This window comes from Mya arenaria, chromosome 2, assembly GCF_026914265.1.
Source record: "Mya arenaria isolate MELC-2E11 chromosome 2, ASM2691426v1".
In the NCBI taxonomy this organism is placed as follows: Eukaryota; Metazoa; Mollusca; class Bivalvia; order Myida; family Myidae; genus Mya; species Mya arenaria.
The window spans coordinates 10,037,771-10,049,851 of NC_069123.1; the positions used below are offsets into that span (position 1 = coordinate 10,037,771).

Consider the following 12,081-nt stretch of genomic DNA (forward strand, 5'->3'; position numbering starts at 1 on the left):
AATTTTATAGTGTTTTTTTTATTTTAACTAAATTTTATAAAACATTTCAGCTTAATTTCTAAGTAGTCTATCTGTAGACTAGTCCATCCTTCTCACTTCAGCTCTGGTGACCATTCCTAACCTGAAAATAAACAGATAATATGTGTCAATGCCTGTAAAAAGGGATACAAAGGTGCAAAAATGACATTTGCTCTTTTTGGTAGTTATTTATAGTGTACATCCTTAGAAACATTTTGGCGAAAATTTGAGGTCAAAATCTTAAGTACTTTTGTTGTTATGACGATTTAAAGAAGCACAGGAGTCGATCAATTTATCAATGAAAGTGTCAAAAAGTGGCATATTTTTAGATAAAAAAATAAAACAACACATTTTTTTTTTTATTGTCTTTATATAATTTGTAGTTATATATCTTACACAAAATAACATATTATTGAACTGGTGACAAAATTATTGTAAAATTATGATTGAAGTTTTAAATGGCAATCAAAATGTTACCATGACAACCACAATACGATGCAATTTAATACTAAACGTAAAAGGGATCACACACGCCGCTCTTGAAAAGTACTCAAATAACCTAAGCATGGGCAGACACTTTACAAATATATTTTTATTTTTTTTTATTCAAAATGTTTAAGACTTTTGTTGCTATGGTGATTTAAGTCCAAGTGGGGTCAGTGTACAAAATCTATTCTATTATCGAAATATGAAGAAAATGTACACCCATAAATAGGTATTTTCATGTATCTATGCATTTTGTAGCTATGCTTATTATACACATTATAATTTCACTAATGGACAATCCTGTAATAAAAACAATAAATGTAACAAATATACACAGAAACGTTGCCATGGCAACAAAAATAGTAGCTAAAAAATACACAGTAGTGTATTTATTGTCTCTGTACATGTGTTTGAATCATTATTTCTTAAAATATTATAAGTTTACATAATGCAATATTGTATTTATATATATAAAACATTATACTACACTAAGAAACAAGTTGTAACCATGGCAACCACAAGTATCAATTTTCAATACATTAATGTACAAATCAATTCTAGAAGAAAACTTAATGACAATAAAAATTGATCATATTTGCATAAGAAAATTATCACTGCATGATTTGTTAATTATCACTGCACCATTTGTTATAATTGTCAATGTTACTGTAATTTAATGAAACAATGATATTAGGGTTCTTGCAAGAGTTATGGAAGGTTTCTGCACCTTGTTCTTTTTTGGAAGCACCCGTCATGAAGAGTAAGATTGGCAACTCCTGCCATCATAGAATTAAAAGCTTAAGACTGTCAAATATTGATTTTGTTTTGATAACAACTTTATATAATATTCATAAGATTATAAATACACACAGGCTTTACATATTTGGCACTTGAAACCTAATAGTACTTCAATTAAACATTATATAATATTCCTAACATTTTCTGTAACATTCAAAATGTTAGAATTCTTCACAGCTAAATGAAGGGTGTCTTATTGACACATGGAAACCTGTCTCTTTTATGTGGCTTCCTGTCTTTCTTTAACCTGGCTAAACCCCTAAGAGGTTTGTTTATATAGTTACAGTAAATATCAGCTTCTAATTTCTACAGATTTCTTATACTGAGAAATAATGTTACTTATTTCTGAATGACAAACACTAGTCCAAACAAACAGCTCTAAAAAGTTAATTAACAGGTTGTACAGTTTGTTCAATGCTTTGGTTGAGACTGTCTAGGGCACACTGTCTTTTTCAATGTCTAATCTGCTGTATTCTCTGCTCTTGTCATGTTAATACCACTGCCATTCAAGATCCATCCCCTTGAAGAATTCGGAAAGGAGTTCAAGGTACACAACTGCTCTGGTTTCTTCAGGTAAACTAAACCATCACCTATGCAGCAAACCTGCACTGCACAAAGCCAGGCCTGTTTGCTGAAAGTATGGATTGATAGAAATTATGTCTAGTTCAGCCATATTTTGAAATCACAAAAACACACAAAAAAACAAGCTTATATAAAGATCAAGATATCATGCCAGTGTTTTGACAATGTCAGGAGTTACTTGGCTAGTTTAAACAGCGTTTATTTTTGTTTAACATTGTTGAAAATTTGAAATGTAATATAGAAATAACATACAGGAAAGTTAACATATACATTCTTCCTCTGGCAACAGGTATGCAAAGATGTATTTTATCAATTTCAACAGTTATTGAGTTATGGTCAAGGTTATTTTGTTTACATGTAACTGACACCAATTAAAAGGCTAATGCTGAGGTGAATACTCTTAAAAATCTAGGGCTCAATTCTGTTAGGTAAGTATTTTCAAAATTAAAGTACTCTACTTTAGGGTTTAATGTGAACATTTTAGTATTTACCTGCTAAGACCAAAGAGCAAATTTCAGCTTTTCTTCTCCAAGCAATGGTACTTGAAGAAGTGATCATCATGCTCACAACAGTGTCTGCTCCCTTCCCCGGCAATTCAGTCTCATCAAAGAAATAAACAGCTTTTTGTCCTGCAACATTTGATACACATCTTTATTTTATAGATGCTATTTTGTTTATCTAAAATATTGCATGATTTCAAAATAAATTATGGAAACCAGTTAATTATTCGGTATAACACAATATGTCTTCTGATTACGTATAACAAGGTTGTCATGTGTGCAACCAAAATTCTTCTCCTTGCTTGGAAAAAGCTGTCAATCAACAACCGTTTATTAATTTGTGAACTTTTAAGTTATAAATAACTAAAATGTACCCGAGTGCTCTGCACATACTCCAAACTACGATGACACCGCATTTCCATCAAGTTTTGAACAATACTGGACCAGTCGGTTGGGCATGATTGGGGAAGAAGACTGGCAGGCAATGTCCCAACTGTAATGGAGGGGGTCGGGCAGGGAACATTGATACTGTCCTGAAATAAGATAGCAATATGATGTTATGTAGTGCACTGTGATCTCTTGTCAATTCATTATCGTTGTTATCAAAACTCATAAAAAGATTTCAATTATCTACAATGTTATCAAGGACAGGTTGAGTGTTTCTAGTAAATGAAGGTCATTCATAAGTTACACAAATCCTTATCAAAATGTCATCAGTGTTGTTGACATGTCCATCAGGAACACTTTACTCCCATGACAACAAAAACATATGACTCGGTATGATGATAAATTTATATAATTATACAAGTTCATTCATTGTTATGGACAATGTGGTATTGAAATTAAATAAAACCGCCAGTTCAAGCCATTTGTTTACTTCCGGGTTTATGACAATTGACGAATATTTTCGCCTTTTTCTATATTATTTTAACATAATAAATTTTAAAATTAAATTTATACAACTGCAATGATATTTACCTGTCAAAACTCGACAGAAGCATCCTCGAAAAGCAGCAAATGAAGACAAAAAACGTTATTGTTTGAAAATTTCTTGTTTGTCAATTACCAACTGGAACATTCGGAACTCCTCGGCCATTTTATCGAAAACAACCTCGGATGTATATGGATGGTTTACACACTCAAAAAGTGGTACGTTTAAGTCCGCTGCAAGTAGATCGCGTAGTAATTTTATTTAGCAGTTAAACTTTGTGACTTAACTCTTGGGATTCTTCATTATGTTTGCTATAATACAATTCAATGACAATAAATTTAAACTTAGATCAATAAATACAACTCTAAAACACTACATTTAACTAATGATATAATTCAATAATTTACGAACTACTTCAACAGATGTACTGGCATACATCCGAGGATGTTTTCGATAAAATGGCCTAGGAGCTCCGAATGCAACTGGAAATTACGTATATGCATAAGGGAGATAACCTTGTTGTTATTATAACTCGTCGCTATCGGTAACATCGTTGTCGGAGAATATGTATATTTTATTGATGCAATTTAAACAATTGTTGTACGTTAAAATTTATAAATCTAACAAAGAAATGGTGACTTATACCAATTAAAGTCAGTGAAATAAATCAACAAAACTTTAAACACGTTTTTCTCGAAATTGAAATTGCCGACTTTGTACCCCTTTCTACAGGCGTCGTCACATATTATGATATTTAAAATTAATATGTATTTATTATCATTATTATTTTTATTATTATTATTATTATTATTCCTAACCTGAAAAATAAACGGATATTTAAAATTAATATGTATTTAAATATTATTATTATTATTTTATTATTAGTCTAAAATATCAATTTAAGCACTTTTTTCTTTATAATGATACTGTTGAGGATCATGAAGGCTTATCAATAATATGTAGTAACATAATTTTTTACTGTTTCATAAACTCTTAATAAAGTGTTGTTTTTTTGGACAATCTAGAGGAGAACTAAAGTATTATCTTTCCATGCTCTCTCTCTCTCTCTCTCTCTCTTCAGCATAATAATTGTTGTCTTTGAGTACAATAAAGTATAATAAACTCTATAAACTCAGCGATTTTCAGCATTTGTTGAATAAAAATATAGTCTGCCAATTAACTAACCTGCAGCATTGAGCAGGTTTTCTCCTCATCAGGTTGATGCCCATGTTGTTGGTGGGTCTTGGGGTTCCTGGGGGAAGGTTGAAACTTCTGAACTCCTTCTGATACTCCATCTGTCAGAAATGATTCTTTTAGTATTTGTTTAAGTGATTTTTTCAAGTTCAGTAGTCTTTTAGGTAGCCTTATATTTTACAGCATTATACTTACAGTTTATACAGTAATCATTGTATTTCTTTTAAGTTAATAATAATAGAATAATACTTTTTATCATATAAATTGAACTTCAACTTCAGGATAACTTTTTCAAGTTGAAATTTGTTGTATTAAAGAACGATATAAATATTCCTTACATTTCCAACCCTGAGTACAATTGAAATGTGTAATCTTTCTGATAGTACATGTATTGCAATATTTTAAAATGAAGTCCCCAGAACTTTTTTTAAAATATATTATATGAAAAAATGAATAAATAATTTATTGAAAGTTACCTTGGCAATCTGCTTCTTTCTTTCCAAGCATCTAATGATGGCGTTCTGGTTCACATTTGTTGATGGTGTCATGTAACGACTCCAGGACGGTGCCTGCCCCTTGTCCGTCTTCGTCATTTCTCTTCTGGAGTTGATTTTGGAGGTCGCATTTCTAATCGACATCTTGAGTGACTTGACATGCTCATTGTTTGCCGGTACGACTTGCCGTGGCATCCTTAGCGCCGTCATTTTCTCCTTTGGTTGCCAGGTGCTTATTTTGGACTTCACCTGGTTGAGACATTTCGATTGTTTCTGATATTTCATCTTCGACTGATGGTAGTGCGCAACTGATCCAAACTCTTTTGGGTTAACCACTGGTCTCCAATCATCCTTCCTCTGGATAGAATTGATACTGCCTTGGTTAGCCTCATTCCAAGTTTCCAGTTTTGATTTAACTTTGGTCAGCTTTTGATTTCTCCTTGCATTGTCCTCCTTTATCTTTCGGAAGTGGTCAACTGAACCATATTGCATTGATTTCTGCGACACTGGTATGTTTCTCATTGACTCTGGCTTCCAGGAATCAATTTTGTTTGAAACATTATTCAAACGCTTTTGCTGCATGGAGTTCTGTTTCTTCATTTGATTGAAGTGCTGCACAGATCCATATTTTATCTCCTTTGAATTACCTGCAGCATATTCATTGTAATTGTAGTTCCTTGCAGATGTTTTCCAGGCAGCAAGAGAGTTTGGGCAGTCCTCTTCATTTTTAGGGCTGAAGTCCATTGGCTCATTTCCTTCCTCTTCAACATACCTCTGGTACTGAATTCTTGGTAAAATTGTAAACGGATTCATGGCCCGAGGCATTTTATCATCCTCATCAAACTCAGTTGCATTGGACATTGGCAAGAAGGATTGGCTCATCGATTCATTATCTTGGAATTCATCTCCTACTTGATCAAACTCATCATGGCCAAATTCATTGCCCTTCTCATCATAAGAGGGTCCATAGTCCTGATTTTCGGCCGCATTCTTCTGGTAAACGGCAAAGGACTTTGCACGCTCAGGGCTTTCAGAGATTCTCCTCGATACGTTTTCTGCAGACACTGCAACTTTTCGCGGGCTCTGTTTTACTTTCATTGATCTTTGAACAGTAGAGCTTGCCTTTACATTTCTCAGCCGCTTCAACCGAATTGCATTTTCCTTCTTTATTTGCTCCATGTGTGATAGGCCACCATACTTCTTCAATGGTGTGATGTGAAAAGGAATCAGACCAGGGTCATCTGCTTTTGGCAGTTTTCTTTCATGTCTAGTTTCATCTGCTTCCTGGTCTCCGCTGTTATCACCTTCACAACTGTAGGCATCATTCTGGAAGGCGCCATAGTATGGTTGACTTGTGTAAGATCCATATTTCTGGTTTTCAGCGGCATTCTTGTCATAGTCTGCAAAGGACCTTGCTTTCTCTGGGTCTTCAGTGGCCTCATGACTGGTTATGTTTACAGAGGATTTCAAACACTTCCTTGGGCTTTGTTTGACATCAAATGACTTCTGCGCATCACGTCTTGCCTTTTCACTCCTGAGCAGTTTCAATTGTATATCGTTTTCCCTAACAATCTTCTCCAAATAAGAAATACTTTCAAGTGTATTCACTGAAGTGATATGGAAAGGCATGGCACCAGGTTCCTTTACTATCTCAGAATGTTCATATGCTTGCAACTTTCTTTCAGATTTAGTCTCTTCATCTGAAAATTCCTTTTCACCTTGGTCCTCATCATCTTCAGGACCTAAGTCATCATTGCATTGTTGGCTAGTGGAAGGTCCATAGTCCTTGTTTTCAGCAGCATTTTTCTCAGAAATGCTAGCAGCCGACATCATTGCCTTCCTAGGACTTTTCTGTTTAACTGTTTCTCTGAAGGTAGAGCTGGCCGTAACATTTCTGAGACGCTTCAAGCGAATGGCATTCTCCTTCTTTACTTTCTCCATTTGGGAAATACTTCCATACTTCTTCAACGGCGTGATTTGGAATGGCACCGCTTGGTAGGTCTTTGGTGTCTTGGAACTTTCACTTGATTGCATGGGAGCATATTTCTTCTCATATATTGCATCTTCAATTCCATTTTCATTATTTAAGGCATCATCGTCTGGCTGACTAGTTGAAGGTCCAAAGTCCTCCTCTTCATTGGCCTCCATTTCATGAGCCTCAAACGACAGCAAACTCTCAGACTTCTTAATGGCCTCATTTTTTGCTATGGTGCTTGCAACCTCAGCCACTTTTCGTGGGCTTTTTCTTGTTTCACTAATCTTTCTGATTACAGAACTTGCCTTGATATCTTTAAGCCGCTTTAACTGCAAGGCGTTCTCTTTCTTTATCTGCTGAATGTGAGAAATACCGCCATACTTTTTCACCGCAGTGATGTGAAATGGAACAACCTGGCTGTCTGTGACTTTCTCTGCACTCTCGTCTGGTTGCAGTGAAGCTGAATCTTGGCTATGTTCTTGATTGGCAATCTCAAGTTTGTCACCATCAACAGTGGTGGTTTCATCTTCATTTCTTTCCACTGCCTTTTCCATTACTTTTCCAACAATAGTGTCCTCGTCTTCTTTCTCTGGATCTTCATCGTTTTCCTCGGTAACAGGATAACAATTAAGTCTCTGCTTCATTTTGGGAAAGACAATAAGCTCAACAGTTTCATTTTCTTTTCCTGGTTGTATTAGCAGTTTGTCCCACACAGATGCAATAAACTCAACCCTTTTCCTTTCATGTTCATCTTTGTAGGTCATTGCATATTCATCATTGTCTGCAGCTTCCTCTTCATCATATTCATTCATGTCCTTCTCTGTTCTGTAACCAGTCTTGCTATTGTCAGAATTGTATATGGGTGTTGGAGCATTTTCAACAGAACAGTTGTTCATATTCTCTTCAACTACTGTTGTCTCTGTATTGCGCTCAACCATTTTCTTTTCTTCTGCAGTCTCAACTCTCTCATCTTTGTCATCAGTTGATAACTTAATTTGGAAAGGAACTTCTGTTGTCTCTGCATCAGAACTTTCTGGGATTTTCTTGTCTTCCTCAACAAATTCATCTTTTTCATCAATGGGTAACTGAATTTGATTTGCTTCTGTGGCTTCTGCATCAGAATCCTCTGGGGTTTTCTTGTCTTCCTCAACTGTTCCAACTGTTTCATCATTGGGCTGAATTTTGTCAGGAACTTCTGTTGTCCCTGTATCAGCATGCTCAATGGTCTTGTTTTCTTGTTCATCAGTTTCAACAATTTCATCAGCAGGAAGCTGGATTTGATTTGCTTCTGTGGTTTCTGCATCAGAATCCTCAGTGGTTTTCTTGTCTTCCTCAACTGTTTCATCATTTTCAACATTTGGCTGAATTTTGTCAGGCACTTCTGTTGTCCCTGTATCAGCATGCTCAATTGTCTTTTCTTCTTCATCATCAGTTTCAACAATTTCATCAGTGGGGAACTGAATTTGAATTGCTTCTGTGGTTTCTGCATCAGAATCCTCTGGGGTTTTCTTGTCTTCCTCAACTGTTTGATCTTTTACATCATTGGGCTGAATTTTGTCAGGCACTTCTGTTGTTCCTTGATCAGCATGCTCAATTGTCTTCTTTTCTTCTTTATCAGTTTCAACAAGTTCATCAGCGGGGAACTGGATGTTGGAAGGATCTTCAACCATAACCTCATGCTGGCCATCACCTTGACCAGCTTCAAATTTCAGGTTGGCCCATTTGCTGGCAATCTCATCATTCTTGGAATCCAAGTTAGGGGAAATGGTGAAATCTTTATCTTTAGTTTCACCTTCATTTTCAACTTTTCTGGCCTTTGATTTAAAATAAGTATGATTTAAATTAAATATTTTTATAGCATTTGGCTTACATACAGTCAAAATTTGATATGACGAAGTCGTTGGGACCTAGGGAAAGTTATACTTTGATAAAACGAACATTTGATATAACCAAAATACAAAAAAACATAATAAATAAAACAAAAAAATCGGAAATAGTTTGACATAACCAGAAGATCCAGATAATGGAGTTCGACATAACAAGTTTCGACTGTATTTTGAATTAATATTCACCCATACACAGAAATTAATAAAATATCGTATCATAATGAAATACAATAGTATAATAGTACTTAATAATTTAACAGTAATTTCCTTGATAAACATGTATTTAGTAAGTTTGAATAATTTATGTCTCAGTCTTTATATTAACTGGAAAAAAAAAATAGAACATATATATTTTCATTATCAGAGGCGCTGGAGTTGGGGCACCATAGGTATATGCCTATCAATATTTTAATTTCTGAATAAATTAGAACATAACTTTATCATGACAACACATGATACTTCTCTCAAGCTACATTTTTTGAAGAAATTGTAACATTACGATTATTTCCAAAAGCTCTCTGTCTATATGGAATTGACAGTTTTAGGGGTGTTTGTCAATTAATCACTTAAACAAAGTGTAATCGATATTGATTTTGTCATCAATAACACCATTAAGGAGTAATGAATGTATGGCAAGTAATAGTATCTTGATGAATGTTAGTCAGCCAAAATAAACATTTCTATGTTTCCAGTACAATCATATAAACTATTCTACTATGATTTTCTCAAATATTATGAAGTTTTTTAAGAATCCCCTGCATACCACATTTATTTGTAAGGCAATTTCTACCAACAGAAGAACAGTGGCACATTTCAATTATGTTTTCATTGCCTAGACCTGTTACAACTGTTTGCAGATGAACTGAGCATTTCAAGTCTTTAAAGAATTTAATGATCATGACTTTAACTCCGCCCGAATGCGAAAGGTGAGTTTCAAATCAAGTTCAACATCTATAACATATCGATTGACTTTCCTGACATCAAAGGAAAACAACAGCATACATCAGTGATTTGGTATATACTTTGACATATCACCATGAACAAACTACTAAAGACGCGGGTTCATACCCGCGCAACACATCTGTTAATGCGCAGTTTGCATTTGCTTTGTATCAATCGACTTAATGAATTGTAGCTTCAAATTATGCTCACACGGTACTGGTAGGCATAGTTACAAGTGAATTTCTTCGAAAAGCTGAAAATTTACTGTTCAAAACCACTTTAGGTAATGTACAAATTGACTGCCTCTTGGTAGGGTAATGCCATTTTGCCATCTTTTTATCAACTGATTGACAAGTACACTTTGCTGAATTCACAAGCAATTTAGTAGTATCTTTTGAATGAAACAAGCAAAATCCTGTTTACTGACAGACAGTTCATCCACACTGAATGGAGTGTGCATAATTGACATTAATTTTATTTAGAACTAAACCACATTTCAGTGCAATATCATTTATATATAGCCTACCATTATGTGTATGTGTTTATATCTAGATTAAAATTATAAGATGTGCCTTGAAGATTTCAAAACTTTGCCACAACAGTTGCTTTTTTGTAATAAGAATTGTCCCAACCAAGACATGAAACAGCAAACTCCTAGCAGTGTAACAATTCTGACGTTACCAACTGAGCTAGCCATGTTACCCTCCCCCCCCACCTCCCTAAAAAATTGCTCAACTAACACATACAGGTTAAACTTTGAAGTCATTCCACTACACAGGGAAAGGCGGGACATTGTTGCCCACACTGTAGTGCAAAGTGCTCTTATAATTTAGAGTATGTCTTTTTTGTTCAAGATATATATCATAAATCCTATTTTTTCTTTAATTACATTCCTCTTTGAATGATCATAACATATATAGTATGTGTCTTATTTTATAAGTGAGCATTGTAGCAATTAAATACAATTTGGATTGTGTGCATAGCATATATATGGATATTTCATTTTTTCAATCACAATAATATTTTAAGGTTTGTAACGAATTCATTAGATAAATTTTCAACAATTTTGTCTGGAATACTAAGCGAAAGTCAATAAATGACCCCAAGTCCTAGTGTAAAAGGTGTAACATGACTTTTGTAGCCATGGAAAATTCCAAACCTCCAAACCCAGCCCCTCCGCCCCAAAACATCCTGACGCCTCTGATTATTGAACAATTTATCATTAAATTAGAATTTTGTGTATATACCGAGGAATGAAAATTGATGATGATGATGATTGGTGATGGTGATGCATTCAATAAATTGAAACATTTATCTTTGAATATGTACTTACATGGAGGACCATGGGCTTGCATGGAGTAGTCTCAATGTTCTCAACATGCACAACATCACGCTCACAGCTTTCGACATCATCACAAAAGGCCTCGTTGTGGTAGGCAAAGTTGTCTGTGTCATCCTCAGCAAGGAGAGCAATGGACTCTTCAGACTTGCTCTCATCTGATCGCTGACCGAGCTTCTTTCGCAGTCGCAGTACAATGCCTAAATAATTATAATGGATATGATTATTGATAATTACATTTGGTGAATTTTTCGTACAATCTGATTTTAAAATAATATGAAACAGAATTAAATTATTTATTAAATAAAACAAACAAGCAAATTAAAGCAAACATATACTGGATAGACAATAGTTTATAATAAAGAAAACAGTACATGGACAAATGTATAATTATATAAACATTTTAAATGTATAAATTATATGGATTATATTAAATAAAAATAATAAATAAATGGAACAAGCAATGAATACAGTAATAAACAAATGCAAAATAAATGAATAAAAAAATCCTCCTAAAATACATGAATATGAGTTGATGGCATTATACAAATAAATAAATAAATTTATAAATGAAAAAAATAAATAAATAAATTTTATCTATTTATAAATAAAATAAATAAACAGATAAATAATCAAATAAATAAATTAATCAATGCCAAAAATAAAATAAAAACATAAATACATAAAAAAAACAGTTTAAAAGAAATGTTATTAGAAGCAATATGATTCTAATATATATATCTACTCACTCTGCTTTCGCTTTCGCTCGTTGTTCTGTTGTTTGCGTTTGGTTGAGTTTTCAGTGAAATCTTCTTCCAATAGTTTCACCAAACTCTCGTCAAGTTTGTCGCACTGCACGCCAAACCGTCGACGTATGTACGACTTGACTGTTTTCTCACTTTTTACTGGCAAACTTTTTGTGTTTCCCATGAAATG

The 12,081-nt window shown here is 34.0% G+C and overlaps 1 protein-coding gene and 1 long non-coding RNA gene across 3 annotated transcripts; both read right to left on the minus strand.

Moving 5' to 3' along the window:
- Positions 1–78: 78 nt before the first annotated feature.
- Positions 79–12,075, minus strand: LOC128205974 (uncharacterized). Its single transcript, XM_052908081.1, has 5 exons — positions 11,895–12,075; positions 11,140–11,345; positions 4,986–8,792; positions 4,501–4,610; positions 79–121 (listed from the first exon to the last, which is right to left on the minus strand). The coding sequence occupies exons 1-5, from the start codon at positions 12,073–12,075 to the stop codon at positions 79–81; spliced, it is 4,347 nt and encodes a 1,448-aa protein (XP_052764041.1).
- On the minus strand, positions 206–3,789 carry LOC128219962 (uncharacterized). 2 transcript variants are annotated; one of them, XR_008258692.1, is made up of 5 exons: positions 3,727–3,743; positions 3,363–3,548; positions 2,759–2,917; positions 2,376–2,513; positions 206–1,933 (listed from the first exon to the last, which is right to left on the minus strand). It is a non-coding gene; the product is annotated as an uncharacterized LOC128219962 (long non-coding RNA). The 2 variants fall into 2 exon arrangements; XR_008258691.1 differs by having other exon boundaries at positions 3,363–3,789.
- Positions 12,076–12,081: the final 6 nt, after the last annotated feature.

Coding starts and splice junctions, on each gene's coding strand:
- LOC128205974 (XM_052908081.1), bottom strand. CDS start 12,075: ATGGGAAACACAAAAAGTTTGCCAGTAAAAAGTGAGAAAACAGTCAAG. Junction 11,346..11,894: donor CGAGCGAAAGCGAAAGCAGA/GTGAGTAGATAT, acceptor ATAATTATTTAG/GCATTGTACTGCGACTGCGA. Junction 4,611..4,985: donor GAAAGAAGCAGATTGCCAAG/GTAACTTTCAAT, acceptor CATTTCTGACAG/ATGGAGTATCAGAAGGAGTT.